This window comes from Penicillium coprophilum (assembly GCF_028826855.1).
Source record: "Penicillium coprophilum strain IBT 35676 chromosome Unknown utg000004l_segment0_segment0, whole genome shotgun sequence".
NCBI classification, from domain to species: Eukaryota; Fungi; Ascomycota; class Eurotiomycetes; order Eurotiales; family Aspergillaceae; genus Penicillium; species Penicillium coprophilum.
This window is the reverse complement of record NW_026622723.1, coordinates 1,875,352-1,901,921: the sequence shown is the minus strand read 5'-3', so window position 1 is coordinate 1,901,921 and position 26,570 is coordinate 1,875,352. Positions and strand designations below refer to the sequence as shown.

Below are 26,570 nucleotides of genomic sequence, written 5' to 3'. Positions count from 1 at the left end.
CCTAAGCCATTAAAAACAATCAACCCAACCACCCTTCTTGCGAAGCCACCGAGACACCCAACGTCAACACAAGAGTATACAACCAAGTCTCCAAGTCCGCAGAATTATCAGAAACAGGCTCCGTGAACGCCCAACAAGTCCGAAGATGATCCAAGATCGAACTCTTCCTCACGGTAATCTCGAGTCCGCCTGGAGTCATTGTAGCAATACGACTCTTCCGGCGTGCCTTGCGGTCAATCGCCAAAAGAACAAAGTGTTCGCTATCTGGACACCCAGATGCCCCATTTCCATTTGCAGAGACTGCCCGTTTCTCCCACTGCATAATCATCCGGCCCTGCTCGGGGGCGGCTGTCGTTTCTTCCCGAATAATGACAAATCTGTAACAAATGCTTTTCTCAGGTCCTGCTGAGGTGGTACTGGCTTGCCAGATGCATTTTGAGGCGCGGAAGTGGATTGATGGCATGGATTTGCTGTTGTTGTTGGTTTGCAGTTGGCACATTGCAGCCACGATATCTCTGTCTTGGATGTCTTGGGTGCTGCTTGATTTTGTATCTTGCTCTTGAAGCTGCCCTTGTCGCTGCTGCTGTTGATTGGTGATATATGGCTCATTAAGTGTTGCGTAGATATCCTTTGTGCCGAGCTTTGGGCGTTGAGGGAAACATTTTGTCAACTTTGATTTGCGGAGTGATGGCTGCCATATCTCCAGTACAGGCACTTTTCGATGGTTTGGAGATAGTTGTTGGATTTGAAGCAGTAGTTTGGGGCTGAGTCGGAATAGTTGACTTGATTTTGGGGGCGGCTGAGCCATCTGGAAGTTGGCCTGGATTTTGGTATTGGCGCTTTGAGACGATGGTCTAGGGACGAATTAGACATCATTCTCGGTAGAATGACAGATTTGGTATGCCCTATTTTTTTGCGGGAGTATCTACATACCGTTCTTCGCTTGCTGTGTCGCTGTCATAGTTTGGCATACTGTCTGGGGATTCCATGGCGAAGTCATACGCATTGACACGTCTCCAGATTTGAAGGGTCAAGATAAACCCAGAAACAAAAAGATGAAAGGCTGAGAGCCAAGAGCTAAGAGCTAAAAAGTCTCAAAGGTTTATAATAAATAGCTAGTCAGCCTTGGCCCTACGGCCGTACTCGTATAAACGTGCACGAACCAGGGCAACTGGGTCCAGCAAATCTGCAAACTAAAACTAGTACGAATACGGGCACTCTTGGTGTAGTAGAGACAAATATCTCGGCTGCCTGGGACATTGGACACTTATTATAAAGTTCTTACATGCCTTTATTTATAATTTTCTAACCTTGAAAATCTTAAGCTTAGGCATCATCAATTCCTTGTTTCAAAGCCATGAAAGTGATATTCACACAACCGATCTTTATCCACTATGTACTCTATACTCTATAAGTACATTAAAGTATGCATAGAATTTGTGGATCGCCGTTTTTATGTTCGGTGCCTGGGTTTTCCGAGCCGTGCGCCCGATTGGGGTCAATTCACAGCCTCACCTCAGAAGCAGCCTTGGAAGTACTCATAGCCACCCCCATATGATGAAATCCCGCCCGGAGGTAAATTACCTCACAAAAAATGACCAAGTCTCGGTCAAAGTCCCGAGACGTGGTTATCACAAAGTAATCATCAAAGACACTTGTAGCCCTGAAAGTCGGACTGGCGGTCCAAAGTTCCTCCGAATGTCTGGGCAGGGCTGGACCACCTGGGCAAGCTGCCGATGATGTCAGCGGAGGCTCGGACCTCGGGAAGGCCGATTCCGGAAGTTATGAATAGCGGTAGATATCATGATGCACACCCGTGCCTTGTGATCGAAGAACATGCATCCTGCCGATATTGCTTGATGATATTGCGAGGTTTTTGAAGCCAATCGGATTCATTGGGAATATTTAAGGGTTACGCTTCTTTGATGACCGCAGGCCGTCGGTCGTCATATCGTTTTCTCCATCCGTGATCTAGGCCGAATACTCGCCCTGTCACTATCCCCTTCAATGTCAAGATCTGTATGACTATCCACATGATTACAAGGAGCAGCAAAAGGGCAGTGGAAAACACATCAAATGCGGGAGAATCCATAAGCTTCCCAAACTCAACGGCAGCATTGGTGAAGGTACCCTGGAGAAATCAAAGCGTTGTTAGCAGAATCCTTCAGAAAACCAAAGAAACTAGGATACGCACCCACGGGAAAACCACAGACCACACAGACATGGTGAACCGTGACTTCTTCCAACCCCCAGGTTGTGTGTGGAGGGTATAACATATACTCAGGATAGCAAAGAACCACCAAAAGATACCATATCCCCAGATAAGAAGACCCATAAAATGGCTGATGAAAGCAAAGGGATCGGCCGCCTTCGCAGTTAGCAGCTGACCGCGATCATACGCCGCAAAGCTACCGGCCTGAACAGCCTCGCCCAAGGCCTGGAACGCAACCGAAGCCTGTCCGCAAGGACCACACATGATCATATCCTGATACACCATGTCCGTTGTCTGGAATTTGCGACCGAAGTACTGAGCGAGTATAATGGTATCGAACGCAGCAACAAGAGCAAGACCAACCCCAAGTTCAAGGTAGGAGATGATGATAGCAGGGACCTGGAGACGGGGGCTGATACGCATGACGCGACATATAACCCCGCCACCTGCGGCAGACGTTAACGCCGCAAGGAATGGCATCAATGTGTCAGCCTGCATGTGTCGCTTGGCCGACTGCTGCATCTTGAGATGGACGAATGGGATTACCAAACAGGCGAGTACGGCCATGCCGGTGTTTACCCACCAGAGAATGTAAATGGCCAGCCCGGCTGTGTCTCCGTATTTGAAAGCGGCCATTTGGAGGATGGAGGTGAAGGCGATGGAGATGCAGCAGAGGCAGGATGTTTCGATGGTTTTGTTCCGCAGCTGTTGTAGGACATGTTTTGGGTGTAGAAATATGCGTAAGAGGTAGAGGATGAGGAACAGACCGAGCTGGACGATAGTGTAGATCCATACGATCGTGGCGAGGGTTTTGAGCCCATTGAATTGGTATCTCAGTCGGTAAAGGATCACGGCTATTATACCCGTTCCTTGAGGAACGATGAACCACAGCGATGAGAAATTCCACAGGGCGCGAGACAGCGGACCCACCGGTGGAGGGAGGCCTCCCTGATCTGACATGTGTCGCTTTGTGTGATTTACCCCGAATTGGAGCGAATAACTGACCTGAAGCTGCCTTCGATGAATTATGAGGGTATATAGGTTCGGGGGAGTCTTGACGTCATTAGCTGAAGCTCGGAGCTATCTCCAGATCACATCTGTGGACAATTTATTCATTTTCATTTCACAGATTCCACGAGAGCAATACTAATGAGATTATCAGGTACAAATGTAAGCAAATCAACCGTAAGCGCATAATTTCGAGATGAGTTGCGCGCAGACACAGGGCCACCCCAATACCATAAAAAGTCTCAATTTCAAGACAGCAGATTGTAAAAACCACCATGGCCGACCGGATAAGGATAGTTCAGAACATATCCTCGGTCTTTTGAAACCAGGTGCGGCCATTCACTTCTCAGTGCTTTTTTTTCCCTGAGAAGAACCCATGCTATAACTCGCTGTAATCCGTGTAACGCCAGTCTCCCCCATGTGTAACACCCGTGTTCATTCCGGCAAATATCCATGTCATTCGTCAATGTCAAAAAGTAGAAGAGAAGTTATGAGCTCCCTGTGTCTCTCGTGGTGTCTTCGGTGTAAGTGTGGGGGCGATAGTAGCCCGGCCCCGCTGGAGGATCTAATCAACAATAGAAGTCAGCGAGATTACCAGATCAAGAAATCACCAAGCACATACAACGTGACTCCAGATCTCTTCCCCAGGATATCCGTCTCAGGCTGTCAAACCCTCGAGCTCGCACTTCGGCCATGTAGAGCTTCTGCTCGTAGCCCGGACTGAACGGGGTCTCTCCATCGGCAGGTTTGTAGTGTTTGAAGAGCGATGCTCCCAATGCAGTCACTGCGAGACAAGCGACGAGAACGATGACAATGATGGCTGCGTTGGAGAGCCCCATTGGGAATAGAGGGAATCAAAAAGCTTAATACTGAGGAATTGCAGTTGCGAAGACAGTTTGAATTGTAAGAGGTGGGTCAGTGCATGGTGGAGAGAGCCTCCGCAATCTGGGAACTGTGCTTCGCGATACTAGATGGGCGGACACTGAGATGAAGTGAGATAGACGAAGAGAGAAGGGGGAACACAAAAGAGAAGTAAAACAAAAACCTTAACAGATGTCGAATGCTCGGGATGTGCATCTGATGTGTTGTCTCTATACGTGGAACGGCCCCGACCGCCCCCATTGGCCATGTTCTTAATACATTCAATGTCTCTACACTCTTGGCCAATCATTACAATCATTACAACGTTGTGTCACATTTGATGAAACTCCAAAAATAGCTGACGCGGCTTTGCTATCAGCTCGATGGGTTTAGTTCAAAAGCTTGTCATCCAGACTGAATATGCACCTTGGCACATTCAACCATAGGTGCCCAGATATCCCGAAGAAACAACTTCAGTATAATTCAGTTACAAGAGCAGAAAAAGAAAAAGAAAGAGGAAAAAAAAGAACAGCGCCATCAAAGGAAACGGAACAAAGACCAGTAGGCAGCAGCCAAGGGTAGAGAGCCAAGGGTAGAGAGGTACCGAGGATCACAGAGAAAAAGGGTTATGGGCACAGTAATCACCAGTTCGAAAGTGCGGTCATTCCGAGGTATCATCTCATGTCTATACTTGAATAGGTACGCTCAAGTCTGTTTCGTTCTCTTGATCCTATGCGATGTCTACCTCGGTAAATCATAGAATAAAAACTACGTTGGATTACAAAGGGTCAGTTTGACTTGGGATCCTCAAGATTTGTTCATGTTATAACTACTACATGTAGAAAATTGGGTGAAAATACACTAATAACAATTCTAGTAATACCTAATGAGTGATGCTGACATCTTCAATATCAAATCGAAGGTTATATTCCCACCGGTCTTCGCCGGTATGAAATGTCACAATGCGTTGAATCCGCTTGACACCCTGACCATATGCACACAAGACAAGGGCTGCGATAACTTTACCAATGGGAGTACCCAGAATACCGCAAAATTCCGGCGAAGGCGACTCCCAAGTTTGCGGCTCCTTGGGCGGAAACCCAAGCCCCTCCCGGGACTGGTAAATATGATCCCGAAGAAAGGGCACGGTTTCCTCTTGAATAACAGTGGTAACAAAAACATACTTCAGGCTTTCCAAGGGGAAATGCGACTCATAGAAAGCCTTAGCAAATTCGGACATGTAGAAATTCGCGGGGTCCTGTGCTCTCCTGATATTATCAATGAATATCACACCTGGTCCAGTTCGCCCAATCCAAAATGTAGGCTCGCCCTTGGTTTTCAGAACCGATTGAAATCGATAAACAGGTTCCTGGGTAATTTCTGGATCATCAACTGTGAGGCCAAACATATCAGCCCACGGCTTCCAATTGTCTGTAAGGAACTCTGGGTTGGAAAGGACATACCAGAGGCCATGATCCATGTTTGAGATTGTAAGCGTAGTCTTAGAAATGGGGCACCCGGGCTCATCGGTACGCTCCATCCATCGTCGTAAACTATCCCCCTGTGGCTCAAACCTGGGGTACTTGGGAGCCATTGCGATGAGGTTGGTTCTAAGATCACCAAGCCAACTGAGGCGGGGAGAATATCTAAATTGCTTACTTGGCAGGTATATTCTATTGAGAGCTTGTTGGTACTTTTAATTGCGCAATGCCGTGTTGCCTTTGGCTTAAATGATGTAGTGCAATAAGCATGCTTAAATACTAGTATTAGCCAGCTAAACATAGGAATAAGGGAAAGACAAAGAGTACAACAAGGCCATTGTGTAAAGAAACATGACATAGATCAATGGGCTTAGAAATTAGCCAACACACAAGACCGAAAGAGCTAAAGAATAGTTTGACGTATACACAAAGAATATCAGGAGGTATGAGAGCAGTCTGAAATAGCTCTTTTCATCAAGTCATCTTAGTCGAGGGGTATTTCTTATATGAATTTATCGACTATGATACCGTCGAGGCATTCATGATTCTCCAAAATATTGTACCTTCACCCGATATCGTCATATATACAGATAATGACCAGCTCATTGTTGAACTAATTGAGGTTCATGTTAGCTTACTGGAGAGGGTCAACACTGGAGAGGGTCAACACTGTTGAGCTTCCCATCGCCACCCTCATATACAGGACAGAAAATACCAACTGTGACACTGATTTGTTGTGTTCATTGGGAACCGGTTATTGCAATTAGAAGACAATACCCAGTATGCAGAAGAAAGAGACCTCATTCCGCGGCTTGCCTTGGGGAGGGAGACGGTCAACACCGCCGCTGTCAGCCTTTGAATTTTGACACTCCGAATACTTCCCAAGATACGCATCGTTGCGATGGAACCAGATTATCCCGAGAGCCGAATGCCATCGATGCACTGTAGGTTTCTTTTTGGGCCCACAAAGGGAATATTAGGGTCGTCCAAGAGATGCTGTCCCGTACTAGAGGAGTGGATAATTGCTTTGATCCGATGATGGTCTGACTGGGGGTCAAGTTCACAATATGAATAGTTTGGGAATATTACAGAGACCCCAGAGGCTGGCTCATCGTCATATAGGGTGATTGTGCAATTTTGACAAACTTATTTGGGACGTATCATTCTAGGCTTTGTCTTATCCGGCTTAGAACAGTACTTGATACGGAGAGGTTGACTACATGTTGTAGCTTCTTATTTAACACAGCTGACTCCTTTCCCCCTTTGACTCAGGGTAGCTCATGGGGCTTCACTATTACCTAGCTTCTCTAGCCTGTATCGCAAAGGAAGGCATCATCTCGGTCGAGGTTGTGGATGTCGGTTTCGCATGCTGTTGAATCAGGATGTGCTGCCTACAGGTTTCGTCATTGATACGACGAGCTGCAAAGCTCATAGTAGACTCCTCCGTGAGTCCAGGAATTTGGACTTCAGTGTCATGTCGGATGAAGAGCTCGTCGGTCCCAAGGCTGAAGCCCAACCCATCTTACCAAGTGCTCGCCTGACATGGATGGGCCCGGAGACCCTAAGGAGGATTGTTTCACCCACCAATCAGACGTGTAAAATTTCCGCCTCGGCTATCGTGATCGGATTTCTGAACTAGGAACAGGGGTTTTTGGTTTGGTAATCGATTGGGAACACGATGGAAACAGAAAGCTGGGGCTGGCATCATGGGGTATCGGGGTGTGAGCGTCCCTGACATGCGTCACAACCTGGAGGCAGCTATAGACGACCTTGATAACTGGAATGTTGATGTACCGGCCACTGCAAAGCGCTGCGTGGTTGCCCCGATGAGTAACTGTGTATGCTCCCAATGAGCCCGGTATTCTTATCCGGGATGACAGTGTCAATTCCCGCGGAGACACATCAATGCAATGACCATTTCGACGGGAAAGAAGCTGCCATTCCAGTATATCCTCCAGACGAGGTAAAAGGTAGCTGCCATTAAATCTGGCTGGAAACCGGAATGCCTTATGAACTGAGAGAGAAGTTAGACAGCCAAGCACCCAAGTGTGTTGGGTTGCCTACGGCATAGAACAGAGAATTTGAGAAAACTTCCCATTTCTAACAATGTACCAAGTACAGAATCCCAGAACCATGCGATATCTGCCTCTAAACGTCTGAAATTTGACTAGAAAGACTACAGCTGTGTACAATGCATGTGGTCAGACTCATGTCTTATATCCCATGTATCTATTAGACGCTCTCTAGTGCGAACTTAAGGGTACAGAATTCAAGTCATTCATTGTAAGTCCTACAACACAGAAATCTCAGCTGTCGTATGCAAAGCCAAGTATTAAAACTGTGTAGTGGGTTCTTGGTCTGTTTACCAAGGTTAAGGCTGAATAGTCGTTTGGTCCCTTTTCAGAAGGCTGTGCCATTGTAGATTGAATGCTCAATGGACTCAATAGTAAAGAACAATAGCTATTTGACAGTCGCACCTGCCTTAAGTTCAATGCTTGAGACATAATTTGCCCATCGTTCCTTCCATTTGTATACCTTCCGTTTTGGGACACAGGGTCTCCTATATATTCTCTTCTCCCCTCACTTTTCTCTTTCTTTCTTCTCTCTCTCTCCTCTCTCTCAAGTTACCAACATAGTTCTCAACAGCGCCTCCTGCGCTGTGATCCTTCCTGCTCCCCCCGCGTCCCCGGCCTCGCCGGCGTTTGTTTTTTTCATTTTCATTTCAAAAAAAAGTAATAGTCCTAAACCAAGCCCCCCTTTTATCAAAAGCTTGGCTCGTATTGACCCACGTGCTAATACCTTTATTTTCTTCCTGTACAGAAAAAAAAACAATAAAAAAAAACATGTTGATCCCCTTCTTGGGAATCTTCGTGGGCATGACTCTCTGGAGTCAGTGGTTTCCCCTCCCAGGGTTCACTGCTCCAGAGCAGTCGTTCATGCGGCGTCTGTCTGGTACTTTCCAGCTGACGATGGAGTCTTGGGCCTTCTGTGACCTGGTGAACGCTGCCGCCTCCGGGCGCGGGCACGCTTCCCAGCGCGAGCATCCCCTATGGGAGTCGCATTCTTACGTTGGCCATGGGTACGCAAACTCCACGGACTTTCTGGTTCTAAACCTTGGTACGGATGTCATCGTCCAGCCTGGACTGGTCGATGATATGCCCCCCTGGTTTCCAACCCCGTTCCTGGTACCCATCCCAGTCTCGCTTTGGACAGGTGACCGAGTGACAGTTTCTGATCCCAAGAAACTTGTCGACTTCTACTCGCCTAGACCAAAGCCTGGGCAAGGCTTCATTGCGACGTTGTTGTTCATCGGCATTTGGTGTTTTGTCCAAGTCCCCTGGGCCTTGATTGCTTACTCACGGCAATTGTTCTCCGGGCTTGATACCTTGATCGAGTGGATTCTGAAAGTTCTCGAGGGCCAACCACAGATTGCACGTGTGCAATTTGTGGGTGAGGGGGATTCATCTTCTTTTGACAAGAAGATGGATCTTCTGATCGCTGGCCCAACGGAAACGGACGAAGAAATTCTTTCTTGGGTCATGGCTGCAGACAATTGTCCCGAGTCTGTGTCTCATGTGTCGGTTCTCTCTCAGTCTGGAGGTATCTGGATTCACCGGATCACCAAAAGCCTGGGAGATGCGCAGCCACTGGACCCAGAATCGGCGTGCAATACCACCGAGCCGGCTAGCACTACGGATGACGCTCGCACGAACTTGGTCTCTCGGCACCCTTGGAACTCGACTGATCTCTACGTCCCCGACCATGAAGACTCTCTGGCCCCTGCCGAGGGTCCGATTGGAAACGTTGCGGAAGATGAGCGTCCTGATTCCACCCCGGCGTACTTCAAAAGGAAAAACCGTCCGTCGCAAGCAAAGAGACGTCGCCTTGCAAAGAGAGCACAACAGGAAAAGAAGGAACTTCAACATTCTAATGTTTTAGCCTCTTACGCTTCCAATGCTTCTCTTGCGATGCCTTCGAGCTCGACGCCTTTGTCGGCTGTGGCTCCGGTTTTTGTTCCTGGTTGTCTGGCGGAGCAGGGTGATTCGCAGAGTGGTCCTCTTTCTCCGGCTCCCTTGTTCGCAAATGTGGGCATTGATCCTCCTACGGACTGTGGTACGACTTCGCCCGATGACAACGCTCTTCCCCAGCGGTCCCGCCACCGTCGTCGTCGACAGCATCGTGCCTAGACGCTTCGATGGCGGTGGGGCATGTATCAGCAACGAAAGTGTGAGTGGGACACCTTGAAGGAACTCCTCTTTTCGGAGGGTTGGTAGGTCCTTCTCGGCTGTCCCGCAGCACTTTTGTTTGCCGATACAACGCTGTGTTGGGGCCGCGTCAAGCGTCTTCGGAAGCTTTTCGCTGGGGGTTGGGCTTGGAGATTGAGTTGACTGACCAATATGTAAGTCAACCCCGAGCCCCTCTTAAGACACCAGCACTAACAATCTTACTCTAGGCACAAAAAAAAAAAAAAAAAAAAAAAAAAAAAAAAGAATACGACAAGAGAGAGAAGTGATGGCAGACAATCATGATAGCAGAAAATCGTCAAAAAAAAGCTCTGCTCTCACTTTGCCCTCACTTTACTCTGACTTCTCACTCTCGCCAGAAGTGAAAAATCTCTCTTGCGACGTTCTAGTCCGATGCCGCGTTTGTCTCTTTTTTGTCGTCTTGGCTCCGGAATGTGCCCATTTGATCTCTGTTTTTTCGGCACCGACCACGGTCAAACATTCAAGTGACATCAAAAAAACGTCAGTTATTCAAAAAGGCCTCTGGGGGAGGGCCTGACTGGACAAAATCTCCAATTCTTTGCATCGGAGATCCTCTATCTTTTACGTCAAGAAACCCAGTACGAAATTGGCAAACTCGACGGGATGGTTTCAGTTGGAGGAGAATTCGATTACCACACATCTACCAAATAAATCGAATTCAGCTGTTCTCCACTGGAACATAAGACAAGCCTCCGCTGGATAAAGAACGCCATGACTACAAATCGGAACTTCGACTTCAATCATGCTTGCACTGCATATCAACAATGATCATGAGTCGATCACTACTTTAACTCCGATTCAATCAGCTTGATTTCCTCCCAAGGCTTGCCGGGCACAGCAATACTGGACGAAGAAACGTCATCAATGCTTTTTCTTACTCTGTGCGGCTTCGAGGAAACTTCCAAATCACAAAGCTGCTCAGTAACATGCTCATCAGCATCCTCGAGTCTCTTCCGGCTTCTTCTTTCTCTTCTTCTTTTCATGGGTCTTGAAACAAATATCTGCTGTATGAGCCTCTGGAAGACCAAGGAAATATTTGCACCTTGACTGAAAACCCACTTTCTGTGTTATTCAATTTTTTTCGACATCTCTTCTCCATCTTTCAGACCCTGGAATAGGTCTCTTTCAGACAGACATGCCGACCGGAATGACTGTCCACCTTCTATTTCCCTCGGGCAGCAAAAGTAAAGCTTTAACGAGGAACAAAAAGAAAAAATACCAATATTCTTCCCGAGAAAGCTGGAAATTATGGTATGTTGTGCCGTCATTACTCTGGATTTCCATTTGCTGACTATTAGGGCTTTTCTAGGACCCGTGACCTCTTCCATCAATTCATCTGTATTCTCATCGTTTCCTTTCTTCAACCGGTTTAACTCCGGTTTTGGTGCATGGTCTACTGGTAATCATGGGATATGAAGCTGGGGAGATGGGAAAAGGGGATATTAAAACAGGGATGAACATGCATGGCATGGTTTGGGCGTTGTGTGGGCTCCTTGATTTTGTTTGTACAGATCTAGCGGCCATAAAATTGGGCAGATCTTTTTTGTTGTTTTAGTTAGTGATACCCCACATATCGTCGCCTTTGTTGACCTTTGACTATCTTGTCACCATGATCAATTCAATACTATTGTTCCACTACCATTAATAGTCTTTTAAAATGTTCATCCAAGAGCAGCTGTGCTACAGCCATAGTAGACGTAGAATAGAAAGCGAACATGCCACTGAGAGCTAGCAACTGGTGAGCTCAGAATGGAGTTTTGAACACTCTCGGTGTATATAGGAGTGACACTGCGTCAGATAGAAAACGACAACATGCGGTCTTATTTTCGTTAAATTAGTGGCGACATGGGCCTAAAACAACTTCCACACAGAGATCTGTTATCAAGAGGCAGTGAGTACGAAGATGGTATGTGCTTCAAGAATTTGAGATGATGGCAACAATTCAATTCTTCGCCGGCCCAAAAGAATAGCGCATATCCAATGAGATACGACTCGGTAGATTAGAGCTGCTTCCCGTCATCGAAACAAACGCAAGGCAATATATATGGTAGTCAGATATTACTACAAGGTGCCACTTGATGGCGTCCCATACGGTACTTTATACAACACGAGCAAACAGCATATTGACATTTTGTTGAAAACAAAGAATTATACTAATAGTTTGACAGTTATCCTGGATATAGTGAATATAGTGAATTGGACATATGGTAGAGAAAACTACATGATATGGCACTTCCCCCTTCGCTTACGACCTCGCTCCTTAATTGTGTTATCGTTCCAATCCTGAATGCGCCGGCGCCACTCCTCATTTGTTGGTGGCGGTAAGCTGGAAGGTTCGGTTGAAACTCGCCTGTGGAAAGACCGTTGCCTCTGAGGTATCTCATGCTCATCATCTGCTGCAGTTCCATGCCCAGCTTCATATGGTTGCGGGATATGGAGAAGGTTTGGCGATGACACAGAGTATGGGAAGTAGGCGTCTCCAAGTGCATCGCCCAACGCCGAGGCCCTCAAGTATGGAAGAGGCATGGTGTTTTCTTGAGGAGCCTGTTCAGCTGGATATACAGCAAGTGTAGGCGTGGTAGTTTCGATTGCTGGGTGATGATGTGCTAGAGATCCCGCTGTAGCTGGATGTAGAGCAGATTCATGGTGTTCTGGTGAGAAGTTGTTTGTGAACGAATCTTGGGGAACCAGTTGTTCTGGGTTGAATTCTCTGCCGATGGAATTACCCCTGCGCCTAGCATCAGTAATAGGGGCTAGTGTCTGTAAGTTGACAGATTGTGGGCGTGGGCGGATTTGTTGCTGCGTAGCATGAGCTAATCCTTCCCATTCGGGCCGAAGAGCAGCATTGGCGACATTGGCAGGGGAGAGAAGCATTCTCTGCAAATCATCTGGCAAGGGGTCTACTGTCTCGCGTTTGTAAGGAGGAGGTGGTGGCACCCAATTATCGGCGTCGCTCTCATGAGGAATGTGTCGACGGTTGGGGGAATTGCGATACCGAGGGTCGTATCGCCCACGGGTTGATGCAGCCGCAGTGGCAGCTCGATGGAGGACTTCACTGGAACGAGGCTGCGTGTTGTCATATGGAAGGTCAAGTATATCGCCTCGAGAATTCTCGCTTGGCGATGTAGGAACTGCAAGACTGTTGCGGCGGAAGTGAAGCGGCAGAGCTCGAGATTCTCGAGTAGTCGCTGAATGACCAAGGCCTGCAAACGTTGTAGCAGTGTCACCTCGATGTAACCTTGTTCGCCTTCTTTCAAGCTCAACTTCTGTGGCCAAAGAGGAGTCGGGTTCCATAAGGATCTTGGGTGCCATTTCTCCGACTTCAATATCAAGCTCAAGCGTCCCACCGTTCATAGTAGAGCGCTCAAAATCAAGTAAAAGGATTCGACCACCGTCAACTGGGATATCTTCTCCACCAAAAGCCTGTGGGTGCACACCACCGGGTGCTACCGCGACGAGTCTCCGACGGTGCCTTGAATCTGAGCCTACCCAATGAGCGGAAGTAATACCGTGCATGTCACTCACCCGCCGCCCCCGAATCAATATCTTGGGCTGTTGAACGATCTTCTGAAGCTGTACCAGATTGTCGCGAGGCGCACAACCTCCATAATGATGACCACCACCAATCTGGGTACCAGTGATTTCACTAGCGCCCAATCCAGGCATCCCGTATATCCATAGTCCTGAATCTTGGAACCCCATAGCAGAAAGTTCCCCCTCATCATCCGTGGCGGGTCTCATGCTTGGCCGCATTTCCCGAGACTCATCTGTGAAAAATGGACTGGCAAAATAAACAATTCCAGGATGATTGTTCAATTGAAGCGCCCTGAACGCTCCCAATTGTTTGTCATATCCCATTACCCAATGATCATCACCTTCCTCATGACCAGTTATAAGGGAGGCGTGAGTTATACAGCAACGGATTGATTCAGGAAAGAGGATTTGTGTTGTCCACATCCGCATCTCGAGTTCTTCGGGCGAAGCGTCGGTTCCAGTCTCAGTATAGAAAGGAGGAGTGATTGTGACGATATCCTCAGCCGTAAACCCAAGAAGCATCGCTCCATCGGGCGAAAATGAAAGTGCATCGACACGGAGACAACGCACCGCCCGACGGTCGGTTGGCAAAGCCTCTTCGCCCACAGCGTATACCTCGATGCTATCCTCAAAAGCCAAGGCCAGCACACTACCTGCTGGAGAGAATTTGATGTCCCTTGGAGCATCATGCAGTGTGATGACTTGGATATGCTTCGCTTCGTCGTCAGAGAGCCGGTAGATGTGAACCCGATGTGTAGAAGACAGCACAGCAATTAAAGAGCCATCATTGCGAATTGTGGCTCCTAGTGGCCGCCTCCGTGTCTTAAGCTCGTGCTTGACAACAACTGGGTCGGTGGCCACATCTAGTATGGCGATGCGAGAAGAACTTATGCAGAGAACCGTTTGACCATTTGCTGAAAATGAGAATCGAAATACTTCACCCTGTGGGAATGCCGTAGAAGAGCTCATAGAACTTGAAACTAGTCGCACTAGAGTTTTTCGGGGCCGTAAAAATGCATCAAAAGCGTTCTGTCTGACTTCTTTGACAAATTGGCGCCTAAGTTTAGTAAGGCTTTCCCCCTCTGAAATAACCCCGCGAGCCCAGCAGAACGATGGACATTTTGACAACTGATAGGCATACAATGCCGCGGAATCGGACGCATGTTTCCATCTTTGGTTTAACAGAGATAATGATGCGAATGTATTGGCATCGGAAGCATACAGTATGCTATTAACACAGTAAGAATTGCAGTTAATGACAGACCGTAACGCAACATGTCGGACAAACACAAGCTTCCGACCCCCAGATTAGGTAGAGACTTACTACTCGATCACATTAAGCGGTAACCGCTCAAAGGATGTCTTTAGACTGGAGAATGCAGAAGCGCCCCGTTGATGGACGAAAGAGTCCTCGTAGAGGGAGCTATCCTCCATGATCACCGTTTTGTACCTACATATAACGGATTAAGCACACCGTGAGCATTGTTGAGAAGATAGATGACCTTGTGGCTGTGCAGTTTCTCACCCCATGAGGCAATGCGGGACACAAGCGTTAATGAACTTGTGCCGATCGCCTGCATTGCCCACGCCAAGTCCAAGGATATAAAAATAGAAAGAACCTGAGGCCCCGAGGCCGCGATACACTTATGTCAGCAATTTCACGTGCCCGGGCGAAGCCTTGGAATGAGTCATCATTCCCCACATGCCTGATGGATCCATGGATGCCCGCAGTCGCAATTTTTGATAAGAAAATGAGATCGTCGGATTTTGATATCTGGGGAGATTTTGTACACAATGATGTGCGTATAGGCTTGAATACAGCCCACTAGTCTCTAAGAACTCTCGATTAGATTCTCGCCCTCTTCTTCCTATCCTGCAGGCCTGGTGCTCATACCCCTCACTCTGTCCAACCGATAATCGGTCGACTCCGAAAACACCCCGACTAAAATCTCCAAATCACCATCCTTTGCTTTCCCTCTATTAGCAATCAGCAACCTCCCTCACACTTGGGCACGCGCATCATGTCACCTGCACCAGCCCAAGTCAATTCCTCCAAACTTCCATCCCCCGGATTCAATGCCGGCGCCCGACCCTATCGTTCCCACAAGGTCCGCGCCTGTGACTTGTGTCGCAAACGCAAGTCCCGATGTACTGTTGACATCCCCGGTCAATCCTGTCTTCTTTGTCGCGTGCAAGGTGCCGACTGTCACTACCAAGAAGAGGCCAACGCGGATGCTTCGATCTTGAGTGCCCCGGACTCAAAATCTTGGCCGGGGCCTCCAGTGATGGACGCCATGCCTGGACAGAAGCGTAAGCGCAGTTCCGATGAGCTAGCTCACTTGAGCCAGAATATCCCCTCCCGACAGCCGATCAATGGGCCCAGTCCTCATGGAACGACTTCGTCGAGTGGACGTCGAGGAAGTGATCCGCGCCGGAAAGATATGGACGATCACCAGAATGAGTCCGTTCTCATTGTTGGCCCTATGGTAGCTGAAGATGCCCAAGTCATTGAAAAGCACATGCCTCCGGAGCGGACGAGTCAATCGGAAGAGCCGAAGAGCCACCCGTACAATATTTACTCTAGCGATCCGCGGAAACCAGTGCTCTACACTACAATCTCACGGCGAAGGAAAGGCATGCGGAAAGGAACGCCTCCTGGTGAGAACCAGAAAGAGGTCCTCGAACAAATACTCGGGCCGTTTAAACACGACCTAGTGAGACTGTATGTTGGGCGTGGACTTCCCGCCCTCGTTTTCTACCCTACTGATACTTTCCTCTCTAGCTTCATTGATCGATTTAACGTTTCTTTCCCGATCTTCGACGGAGAATCTTTCTGGGAATCATACATCGCCGAAGACCTACACGACCCACCAGCTGCGCTAGTGTGTCAAGTTTATTCCATGTCCCTCGTATATTGGAAACACACCCAAAAACTCGCTTGTCATCCGAAGCCCGACGTCCGATATGCGATCAACATGACCGTCGCTGCGTTGCATGAGGAATTCTCAGCCCCCGGGTTGGACACAATCAGCGCCGCGCTTATCGACCTGACTGGACGACCCATTTTCTCTATGACTGGCAACGCCGTCAGCTGTGGCCGCATGTTGTCTTTGGCGAATTGCCTCGGCTTGAACCGTGATCCTAGCAATTGGAAGCTCTCACAAGCAGAAAAAAACCAGCGGATTCGTCTGTGGTGGGGAGTTGTGATTCACGATCGTTGGTAATATAGTTCCGTCTTCCTTCTGGCTTGCAACACACCTAACAATGAATAGGGGAAGCTTTGGTCATGGAGTCCCACCTCAGATTTCCAAAAATCAATATGACGTGCCTCTGCCCACTGTGGACGTATTGGTCCCATCAGACCTCCGCACCACAGAGCGTGTGAGAGCAGCACACTGTCACATCTACCTATGCCGACTAACCGAGACTTTGGGCGAGCTGTTACCACTGGTTTATGGGCTGCAACACAAACCCGCACGCGAGACATCCAAGAAGCTCAGACAAATACGAACAGATCTCGATATATGGGAAGACTCCCTACCGGACTGGTTGAGAGGCCCCACAATCCACACCGGAGAACGGATTTATGGAGCAAGCAGCTTACAACTGGCTTTCTTGGCTGTCAAAATGCTTGTCAGTCGGGTTGAACTAAACGTAAGCCGAGAGGGAGGAGATTGAAAGGAGTGATCATTAACAACCTTGCAGGAAGTGAACAACTCTGAAACGGAAAACACCGAGGCACGTCGCTATTTCCAAACGGAATGCAGAAAGTCAGCAGAGGAGATTGTTGGATTCATGACGTCTTTGCGAAAAAGCAATTTCACAGAGTTCTGGCTACCCTGTAAGTTGAAGTATTCTCTCTGCTCATTCTTTTTTTCCCTAATCTTTTTTGACAGATAGCGCCTTTCACCTCACGTCAACGGCGACATTGCTAGTTCGTTGTGCTTTTGAAACCACCGACAGTGAAGTTGCACGATCCTGTCTTTCTAACGTCGAAACCTTGCGCTCAGTCTTGCGTCGTGTGCGGGAAGAAGAAGACTGGGATGTAGCAGACATGTGTCTGGATCACTGTGAACGCATTATGCACCGGCTTCCCGGAACTGGTGCCACGATGGATCAGGCATTCACAACCACAATGGCAGATAGCGGGCTGGTCAACCCGGCCGCGATATCGCTGCCCGAGACCCAAACTAATAACGATATTGTCGACGACATGATGTCGATATCCAACACTTTTGGAACAATGGACGGCTTCCCCTTTGACATGACAGGAATATGGGATGTCTCCGTCTTCCAAGATGTGAACCTGACATGATCAGATCATTGATACACTTCTAGATTCTTATTTCAACAATATACCCTGGGATCCAAAGCCCAACGACCTTGATATCAGTTTAATCTCAGTCTTTCTCATATTAAAATTTCTGACTAAAATTTTGTACAAAAAAACAAATCCCCAAACGCTATTTTACACTCGTTCATTAATGATCAGAACGAACCCCTAATGATCTTCTAGACAGGGAATAAAAAAAGTAATTGGCGCGCGCCGATTACTGATCCTTTGAGCCAGCACTGAACAAGCCAGTGAAAGAACCCTTCATGCTCTGCATCTGCTCCTGGCGGGCCTTCTCCTCCTCGGCCGCCATCTCAGCGAGCCACTTCTCGCCGTTCGCGCGGATCTCCGACTCGATCATCTCGTAGTTCTTTTGACCCCGCTCACGGATCTGATCCCAAAGCATCTTGCCTTGGGCCAGACCCTCGGAGGGAGTTTGCTCACCGTTCAGAGTGGCAGAAGACTTCAGGCCAAGTGCGGCAGCAAAGTTGCCCAAACCACGCGAGGGCTTCTTCTTCTGCTCCTCGGCAAGCTCCTTCTCAAATCGCTCACGCATCGCCTTTTCGCGCTTGGCAAACTCCGCGGGAATTGGAGTGCCATCAAATGACTTCAGCACGGTACGCACGTCTTCGACGCCCATACCAGCAAGGTATTCCAGGAAGGGGATGAGGGCGACCAGGGTTTTATCTTTCGGGTCTCCAGTCCATTTGTCCAGAACAATGGCGTTCTCGGGCTGGTAGCGGGCGTGCTCCTCCTTGGTGTCGATGAGAATAACCTTGGAAAGATCACGGTTGAGATATTGCAAATCCTGGAAGACAATTAGCGCTTTCTCACTGGTAAGGGGGGGGGTAGAAATTAGCATACCTTGATGTATTCTCCATCCTTGTACCGGGTCGCCTCGCGGAACAGGGGCCAGCGGATGATACGGTAAGGGTCGAGTTTGCGTAGAACTTGATCGGCCATCATACTGGGCACACTGGTGAACAGAACGAGTTCGTAGTATTGGTTCAGATAGCGGAGGAAGTAGTCGACACCAGGCCGCTTGGCAACCCGCCATCCGTGCTCACGAGTCCATTCGCTGTGAACAAGGAGGTCTTCAAGACTAAGCACCAGGGTGTATGGCTGACGCATCTCGGCGTCCTCATCAGGAAGCAGCTTGGGGAAAGCAGGGTCCTTGTAGTAGCTGGTGAGATCGCTAGTGCGGGCCTTGATACGATTGTACCAAAGACCAGGGCTCCATCCGGATGGGATCTCGGGGTGTTGGCGCTCCTCCTCTTCGGTTTCCCAGTTACGACCCAGGTAGCCCATACCAGCAATACCAGCAATCAACATGGCTGCGTATACTATATTGGCCATACGGGCCTTGCGACGGTCGATAGATGTTTCATATCCGCCTTTGGGGATGTCACCGCCTCCTCTGCCATCCGCGCCGTACTCTTCTGACTGGGTTGGATCTTCAGTGAGATTCAACGGTCCCTTTTTCATGCGACCTTCCAATTCTGCGGCCAGCGTTGATGGAATACCTTGTGTCAGATCGGGGAGAGGCGTTTGTGGGGCTTGTTCGACCTAAACAGACAACGTCAAAAAAGGGATTCATTTATGTACGATGTAAACGGAAAGTCTCACGGATTCTGAAGGTTGTGTAGGTTCGGCTTTTGTATTGAACTCAGGTTGCTCGGCGGCGAAGTCTTTTTGATCTGGATTGGGAGTATTCGGCTTCGATTTGTTCGACTTCGCCCTTAGCTGGATACCTGGGGAAAGCTTGTAAGCAGCGTAGGGCGAGGGCCGCGCCGACACGGTCGAAGCCCGAACGACAGAAGCGAGGACATTTGGCCTCGTTAGAGGCAGGACTGCACGACTAAGCATTGTGTATTGGGACTTTGAACAGAACTGTCCAGAATGATGGGATGGACGACAGTTTCCTGTTAAAAGTCGGCGCGACTCGGTACGGCGGCTCATCCGAGCCATCCGTGCACTTTGTTTATATGTCGACTCCCTAGGCCACCGATCCTTTTCCTTTTTTTTCTTTCCTTCTTCAGAAAGTTCACCCAGACATTAATTTGACCTACCAAGCAATTCTTCTCTGCATGTCGGGTTGTATTAGCTGGGGAGACCAACGAAGATATTCTTCATTCCCACTACCAAGAGCGCAGCAAAGGATTTTCCCGTGAAGCTGCGCTCCGATCGTGGGACACAATTCTTTTTAGCTTTTTATCTTCTTCTCTTTTTACCGTCTTATTACCAGAAATATGATCTTCCTGTCCAAATTTAGACTCGCTTGTACCTCATAGAACTCATCTACATACATTCCAATCATGGGATTCAAAAAGAACATGCTCCGTTTCGAGGAGCAACTCTCCGATGTCGACTCTGAACCAGACGCCACACCTCCGGTCCTACTGCGATTCCCTTTCCTGCATCTACCGTCCGAGATTCGCCTACGCATTTATCATTATGTCCTGTTCACACCGACCCGGAAAAGTGCATCAAAGCCTACTGGCAGTGTTGGGTCTTCGGCGAAGAAGGGCAAACCTCTAGCACCATCCTCGCACCGCATCGCCCTTTTCCGTGTCTCCAGGCAAATCCACGACGAAGCCACTCACTACTTCTATTCAACCCAGATATTCCGTGTGTTTCCTGTACAGGACTTCTTGCGCATGCCCACAATCCGGGCTTTGCCTCGACGCCACCGTCCTTCGATCACCACAATTGAATTGATTGTGGGATCAAGCTGGACTGCGCCCCCAAAATCATGGATTGTAAACCAGGGCTTGGGGTTACACGACATGGAGCTTGTCCGCACATTGAAAGTGTTTGTGCAGTGTGACCCTTCACAACCTGCGTTCGAAGGCTTTCGCAAATCGAAGGATTACTATACCGACTTCTGTGGCAAATTGTTGCACCAAATCCTGGAGCGTTTGCCGGGTTTAGTTCAGGTCGAATTCGATGCCTGGCCCTCTGTAGAGAAGAACGGGCCTTTAATGACTCGATTGCTTACGGAAACACGCGATGCGCAGAAGAAAGTTCTCTGGGGCCCTGATAGAGGCTGGACCGACGCTCAAAATGACACCCACGAGAAAAATGACTGCACTGACGTGGATGCTGCTTTTGATGGCCTGCGGGCCTACTCCTCTGATATTGTCGAAGCCTTGAGCAACTCGCTTCAGACAGTGAGGTTGGAGTCATGATACTCCACTCCATTGTTCAGTGGATCTTGTTAATACTGTTACGATTTATATACATTGCGCGGCGTATCGATCCCACGAAACGAAATTATAGACACAGACCTACATTCAACAATGGCCCACATGCCATTCTGGTTGACAATGAATTTATAATTGTTACGTTAAAATTTGAATAGATTTCATTCATCTGTTGGTCTGGTTTGGTAACATAAAGCCCAACCAATCAGAAATAATTAAAGTGGTTTGATTGGCACACTTTTCTACCTCTCTTTAGAGATCTTCATCAACTTCCATAGCAGCACCGTTTGTATCTTCTTTGGATGATTGCCGTGCCACCGAAGCTTCCTTGTCAATCATCTGCCGCGAGACGGCAACGATGTTATCCTCAATCAACTGTTGACTTACGTCCTCGATGTCTGTAAAGCGTTAATCTCTGTTTTGGGGGGTTGTTGTCACAAGGAGGAAAAACATACGCTTCTTGGGATCCACCTTGCCGACGTATCTCGTCTTCAGTTGGTCCTTGCTCAGCTCCGTCTCTTCCTTGATTCGCTTCTCGTAGCCCTCTGCAAGAAGAACGAGCTGCTTCATGCGTTCCACGTTGTGCTGACCCTCCTCATGGAAGTCATTCATCTCCAAGGCCTCGGTCCATACGTGCTTGTGGAGGTTCATCAACATATTCTCTTCCAATCCCGTCTTACGGTAATCGATCGCGATGCTGTAATAGTGGCGGTTGAGACCGTGGATCAGAGCCTGGATCGAAGGCTTGTTGAGGTGACCCAAGTTTGATGTAGTCTGGCGGGGCTCCTGGCCCATAACTACCGTCTGAGGCTGGATAAGACGGAAGGCGTCAATAACAACCTTGCCCTTCACTGACTGGATAGGATCGACGACAACGGCAACCGCACGCGGTGTGAGCTGCTCAAAGGATTGCTGAGTGTTGATATCGACCGAGGAGAGCCAGCAGCCGAAACCGGGATGCGAGTGGTACCAGCCAACGACGGTTTCTGGTCTGTACGAAATTATCAATGGGGGAGTCTTTAGTATATATCAGCTGATAGGCTTACCGTCCCGTCTGCCGGAGCATTTCCATCATTCTAGTTTGGAACACGGGGTCGACTGCCTCAACACTGACACCGGTGCCACTCTGGGGCATAGCAAAGACGTCCACTACCCGAACTGTGTATTCATCAACGAATTCGCCCAGCATTAGCCCCATGACCTCCATCGGGACACCGGCGCGGCCATGTCGTAGCATCTTCAGCAGAGCCAAAGAGGAGATGTGGACAGTTTCGGAATTATCAATCAGGTTTGGGGTATCCTAAATACGGCTCTCATTAGTCAATGTAGATCAATATGGTGAAGCTAGCTAGGCTAGACCGTTGCCATTAATGCCTCCTAGAATGGGATCAGAGGACTAATCCAACTTACACCACCAGGAGCAGCACCTCCCATCCCCATGCCTTGAGCGGCTTGGAGCATCCGGTTAAGGCGATCCATAGTTAAGAGATCTTCGTCAAGACTTGATGAAACGAGAGTAAAGAGGACGAAGCTATCGCTACTTGGAAGCTCTGGAACAAGTCGATTTGTCTCTAGTCGCTTGGTATTGCCGAAACAGTATTCAAAGAAAGATACAAGATAATAAAAATCCCCGGCAGATGTGATATTAGCGAGAAGATAACAAGGTTGTCGAAGACGTGTTAACTGATGATGAGCAAAGCCGTGGGAGCTTTGCCTGACGAAGGCGGTGTGTGTTTCGGTCGGCTTCCGCTCCTTCGCGGCCGATTCTCTCTCCTCTATCTATTCTTCAAAAGCCTGGATGAACAATGACATTGGCTTGCTATTGTGATTGAGTTCTACTACCTAATCTTCGCATTGCGGGATCTGGTGACAATAGGTGTCATCGCTGCCTGTTTACCCCCCTCTGGGAGTATATCTGCATTGCGCCTGCAACTAACGCTACTTCATCATTCCCCGGATCTCACTTACACTTCTTGAACTTCACTTTTTTTCTCACACTGTTAACCAAGTGACCGTCTGTCACTCTCTGAAACATGGCTTTGGAACCTATCTCGGATAGGATTCTCGGGTCTAAAAACAAGAAAGTCGCTTACTTCTACGACTCCGATGTGGGCAACTACGCCTATGTCTCGGGCCACCCCATGAAGCCTCATCGCATACGCATGACCCACAGCTTGGTGATGAACTATGGCCTCTACAAGAAAATGGAGATCTACGTGAGTAGACTTATCAATTTTTCTGTCTAACCTCTATACTAACATGATCAGCGTGCAAAACCTGCCTCCAAGTATGAGATGACCCAGTTCCACACTGACGAATATATCGACTTCCTGTCCAAGGTCACACCCGACAACATGGACCACTTCTCAAAGGAACAAAGCCGGTACAACGTTGGAGACGATTGCCCCGTGTTTGACGGTCTCTTCGAGTTCTGCGGAATCAGCGCTGGAGGCAGCATGGAAGGCGCTGCGCGACTGAACCGCAACAAATGCGATGTTGCTGTCAACTGGGCTGGCGGTCTTCACCACGCCAAGAAGAGCGAAGCAAGTGGCTTCTGCTATGTCAATGGTATCAGGTCTCGGTCTCCAAGCGTCTGTCTCGGAAGCTAACATCCATGTAGATATCGTTCTCGGAATTCTGGAGCTGCTGCGCTTCAAACAGCGAGTACTTTACGTCGATATTGATGTTCACCATGGTGATGGTGTCGAAGAAGCCTTCTACACAACTGATCGCGTCATGACCTGCTCTTTCCACAAGTACGGCGAGTACTTCCCTGGTACTGGTGAGCTTCGCGACATCGGTGTTGGACAGGGCAAAAACTACGCAGTCAACTTCCCTCTCCGTGATGGCATAACTGATGTCACGTATAAGAGCATCTTTGAGCCTGTCATTAGGAGCGTAATGGAATGGTACCGCCCCGAGGCCGTTGTCCTTCAGTGCGGTGGTGACAGTCTGTCTGGTGATCGCTTGGGCTGTTTCAACCTCAGTATGCGAGGACACGCCAACTGTGTCAATTTCGTCAAGAGCTTTGATCTGCCAACATTGGTTCTTGGCGGTGGTGGCTACACCATGCGCAACGTTGCACGGACGTGGGCTTATGAGACTGGTATCCTTGTCGGGGAACCCCTAGGATCGGAGCTGCCATACAATGATTACTACGAGGTAATATTCTTGTTTCTTGCAGACGAATCATTACTAACTGAATTAGTACTTCGCCCCTGATTATCAGCTTGATGTCCGCCCCTCCAATATGGACAACGCTAACACCAGAGAATATCTGGACAAGATTCGCAATCAAGTTGTCGAGAATCTCAAGCGCACGGCATTCGCTCCTTCAGTCCAGATGACGGATGTGCCGCGTAATCCCATGTTGGATGGCATGGACGACGAGGCTGATGACGTTATGGATGACCTCGATGAGGATGAAAACAAAGACAAGCGCTTCACACAACGACGATTCGACCAACGTACGGAAAAGGCTGGCGAGCTTAGTGATAGCGAAGACGAAGAGGAGAATGCTGCCAATGGTGTTCGTCGCCAACCAGGCGCCACGCGTCGTCGCAACCAAGTCAACTACCGAAATCTCGAGCCGGACTCTGGGCTGGATAGTGGCATGGCAACCCCCCAAGATGGTTCATCTGCGGCTGATGGAGAAATGGAGTTCGCGCTTGATTCTAAGATGGCTGATGCGCCACGCACTGAACCCGAGGCGCCTCTCACCGCTCCGGAAGCTTCACATGCTGATGAAACCCCCATGACTGATGCTGACAACATGGCCATGGAAAGCGAGGAACAGGAAGCCTCCACTACCTCTCAACGCCAGTCTCCTCCCCCTCATGATGAAGATACTACCATGGAGGATGCTGCTGTTACTGTCGCTGAACCTACTACACAGGCCCCGGTACAAGCGCCAATGATTGAGGAAAAGTCCCTGGTCGAGGGCTCCACCGTCTCCCCTATGCGGGCCCAGTCCCTTCCAAAGGAGGCTCCCGATTCTACCCTTGAGAAGACTACCGAAGCCTCTGCTACTGCTGCGGACACTGCGGCGGTGACGGCCACCAAGTTAGAGAACCCGGAACACATAGCAGAACCCAAGAAAGAGGAGTAATCGACTGTGATGCAAAGACGACAATATCGGATCTGGCGCAACGGACAATGGCAGAAAGGTGTTATCGGTTTTTAATAACATGCTCGCATCTTGCTTGACACTTGGGGGCATTACTCGTGGCGGAATGGCAGACTCACATCAAGCTTTAACCTTGAAACGTTTCGGGGATGGCAGGTTGCTCTTATGAACTTCCAAGGAATCATTTCATATTTTATCTTCATCCATGTGCTATCTGCTTTTCTTTTCGCCGAGCTGTTTTTTTTTTAAGGTTGCAAATGTATTATTCAGTGAAATGCAAACTTCGAACCCAACACATTTGAACCCTAGAAGTATACGATTGATGCCTCAGGCATCTAAATTTGCCATTCCAAATCGGGTTAGCATTAGGGCAAACTTGATGGAGATGAGCAGCCAATCACCTACCAACGCCAAGATTTTACGCACTTTGCCCACTAAGCGAGAAAGCACACCTCCAGTTTGGATCCTCGACGTTCGACCTCTTGTCGCCAACCTTTTTCACCCAACTTCGTTTCCGTGATCATCAGCCATCATGTCTAAGAGAGGGTGAGTCTCACAGCGATTCCCTACGTGGCCCCATTCGATTCCGAACCGATGCACAATTTTGCAAGCATGAACAAGCAACACAACACCTTTGTTTCGAGAGGATAGAATGGGACTCGGATTGGGAAATGAACGAAACGACAACGAAATTCGCTAACGGTTAAACAGTCGTGGCGGTGCCGCCGGCAACAAGCTCAAGATGACTCTCGGTCTGCCTGTGTACGTCTACAAATTTCTTATCGTCTAGTCTGTTTCGAATGCGCCTTCTCTTGCCCGCCGGATCCCACATGTTATTTTCAGTCGATCACGCCCTCAGCAATACATACATCATGCAACAATACGAAGAGATCGGCGGGAAGAAAGGGAAAAGAAAATTGGATATCCACTTTCAGCATTCGAAACACGACGTCTTCCAAGATCTAGAACAATTCACTAACGGGTCCTTTTTTTCGTCAAACAGTGGCGCCGTGATGAACTGCTGCGACAACTCCGGTGCTCGCAACCTGTACATCATCTCCGTCAAGGGTATCGGTGCCCGCCTGAACCGTCTCCCCGCTGCTGGTGTCGGAGACATGGTCATGGCCACCGTCAAGAAGGGAAAGCCCGAGCTCCGCAAGAAGGTCATGCCCGCTGTCGTTGTCCGCCAGAGCAAGCCTTGGCGCCGCCCCGACGGTATCTTCCTGTACTTCGAGGACAACGCAGGAGTTATCGTCAACGCCAAGGGTGAGATGAAGGGTTCCGCCATTACCGGTCCCGTCGGAAAGGAAGCTGCTGAGCTCTGGCCCGTACGTTATACAACCCACATGGAACTGGATTTTATTCCATGTTCAGATCCTCGAACCAAAACTAACACCTCTTTTTAGCGTATTGCCTCCAACTCCGGTGTCGTCATGTAAAGAGAGAAAACCCGAATTTTAAAGAAAAAGAACGATACCAAACATCAAATCTGCTTGGGACCTGGAATGCGGTGCATATGAGACCATAGGATTAAAATGGGAGCTGGA

At 48.8% G+C, this 26,570-nt stretch overlaps 12 protein-coding genes across 12 annotated transcripts; 5 read left to right on the top strand and 7 right to left on the bottom strand.

Annotated features, from left to right (window-relative positions):
• Positions 1-19: 19 nt before the first annotated feature.
• Positions 20-989, bottom strand: N7500_005133 (uncharacterized protein; the record flags this gene model as incomplete). Its single annotated transcript, XM_056676278.1, has 2 exons — positions 20-854; positions 934-989. 2 exons carry the CDS (start codon positions 987-989, stop codon positions 20-22), a joined length of 891 nt encoding a protein of 296 aa, XP_056531278.1.
• Positions 990-1,912: 923 nt separating this feature from the next.
• On the bottom strand, positions 1,913-3,172 carry N7500_005132 (putative malic acid transport protein; the record flags this gene model as incomplete). The annotated part of the gene is made up of 2 exons (XM_056676277.1): positions 1,913-2,131; positions 2,195-3,172. The coding sequence occupies 2 exons, from the start codon at positions 3,170-3,172 to the stop codon at positions 1,913-1,915; spliced, it is 1,197 nt and encodes a 398-aa protein (XP_056531277.1).
• A 536-nt stretch (positions 3,173-3,708) lies between these two features.
• N7500_005131 (uncharacterized protein) lies at positions 3,709-4,059 on the bottom strand (the record flags this gene model as incomplete). Its single annotated transcript, XM_056676276.1, has 2 exons — positions 3,709-3,785; positions 3,843-4,059. 2 exons carry the CDS (start codon positions 4,057-4,059, stop codon positions 3,709-3,711), a joined length of 294 nt encoding a protein of 97 aa, XP_056531276.1.
• A 905-nt stretch (positions 4,060-4,964) lies between these two features.
• Positions 4,965-5,675, bottom strand: N7500_005130 (uncharacterized protein; the record flags this gene model as incomplete). The annotated part of the gene is made up of 1 exon (XM_056676275.1): positions 4,965-5,675. One exon carries the CDS (start codon positions 5,673-5,675, stop codon positions 4,965-4,967), a length of 711 nt encoding a protein of 236 aa, XP_056531275.1.
• Positions 5,676-8,405: 2,730 nt separating this feature from the next.
• N7500_005129 (uncharacterized protein) lies at positions 8,406-9,749 on the top strand (the record flags this gene model as incomplete). The annotated part of the gene is made up of 1 exon (XM_056676274.1): positions 8,406-9,749. The coding sequence occupies one exon, from the start codon at positions 8,406-8,408 to the stop codon at positions 9,747-9,749; it is 1,344 nt and encodes a 447-aa protein (XP_056531274.1).
• A 2,295-nt stretch (positions 9,750-12,044) lies between these two features.
• N7500_005128 (F-box domain protein) lies at positions 12,045-14,795 on the bottom strand (the record flags this gene model as incomplete). Its single annotated transcript, XM_056676273.1, has 3 exons — positions 12,045-14,418; positions 14,503-14,589; positions 14,686-14,795. The coding sequence occupies 3 exons, from the start codon at positions 14,793-14,795 to the stop codon at positions 12,045-12,047; spliced, it is 2,571 nt and encodes an 856-aa protein (XP_056531273.1).
• Positions 14,796-15,382: 587 nt separating this feature from the next.
• Positions 15,383-17,676, top strand: N7500_005127 (putative C6 transcription factor; the record flags this gene model as incomplete). The annotated part of the gene is made up of 4 exons (XM_056676272.1): positions 15,383-16,581; positions 16,634-17,015; positions 17,067-17,202; positions 17,258-17,676. The coding sequence occupies 4 exons, from the start codon at positions 15,383-15,385 to the stop codon at positions 17,674-17,676; spliced, it is 2,136 nt and encodes a 711-aa protein (XP_056531272.1).
• A 235-nt stretch (positions 17,677-17,911) lies between these two features.
• Positions 17,912-19,560, bottom strand: N7500_005126 (protein translocase subunit TIM50; the record flags this gene model as incomplete). The annotated part of the gene is made up of 3 exons (XM_056676271.1): positions 17,912-18,502; positions 18,559-19,260; positions 19,321-19,560. 3 exons carry the CDS (start codon positions 19,558-19,560, stop codon positions 17,912-17,914), a joined length of 1,533 nt encoding a protein of 510 aa, XP_056531271.1.
• A 449-nt stretch (positions 19,561-20,009) lies between these two features.
• Positions 20,010-20,882, top strand: N7500_005125 (uncharacterized protein; the record flags this gene model as incomplete). Its single annotated transcript, XM_056676270.1, has 1 exon — positions 20,010-20,882. One exon carries the CDS (start codon positions 20,010-20,012, stop codon positions 20,880-20,882), a length of 873 nt encoding a protein of 290 aa, XP_056531270.1.
• A 267-nt stretch (positions 20,883-21,149) lies between these two features.
• N7500_005124 (proteasome regulatory particle lid subunit RPN11) lies at positions 21,150-22,415 on the bottom strand (the record flags this gene model as incomplete). Its single annotated transcript, XM_056676269.1, has 4 exons — positions 22,308-22,415; positions 21,944-22,197; positions 21,353-21,888; positions 21,150-21,295 (listed from the first exon to the last, which is right to left on the bottom strand). The coding sequence occupies exons 1-4, from the start codon at positions 22,374-22,376 to the stop codon at positions 21,150-21,152; spliced, it is 1,005 nt and encodes a 334-aa protein (XP_056531269.1). The 5' UTR covers positions 22,377-22,415.
• Positions 22,416-22,930: 515 nt separating this feature from the next.
• rpdA (histone deacetylase RPD3) lies at positions 22,931-25,005 on the top strand (the record flags this gene model as incomplete). Its single annotated transcript, XM_056676268.1, has 4 exons — positions 22,931-23,113; positions 23,165-23,465; positions 23,518-24,059; positions 24,106-25,005. The coding sequence occupies 4 exons, from the start codon at positions 22,931-22,933 to the stop codon at positions 25,003-25,005; spliced, it is 1,926 nt and encodes a 641-aa protein (XP_056531268.1).
• Positions 25,006-25,555: 550 nt separating this feature from the next.
• Positions 25,556-26,462, top strand: N7500_005122 (60S ribosomal protein uL14; the record flags this gene model as incomplete). The annotated part of the gene is made up of 4 exons (XM_056676267.1): positions 25,556-25,569; positions 25,735-25,785; positions 26,027-26,351; positions 26,430-26,462. The coding sequence occupies 4 exons, from the start codon at positions 25,556-25,558 to the stop codon at positions 26,460-26,462; spliced, it is 423 nt and encodes a 140-aa protein (XP_056531267.1).
• Positions 26,463-26,570: the final 108 nt, after the last annotated feature.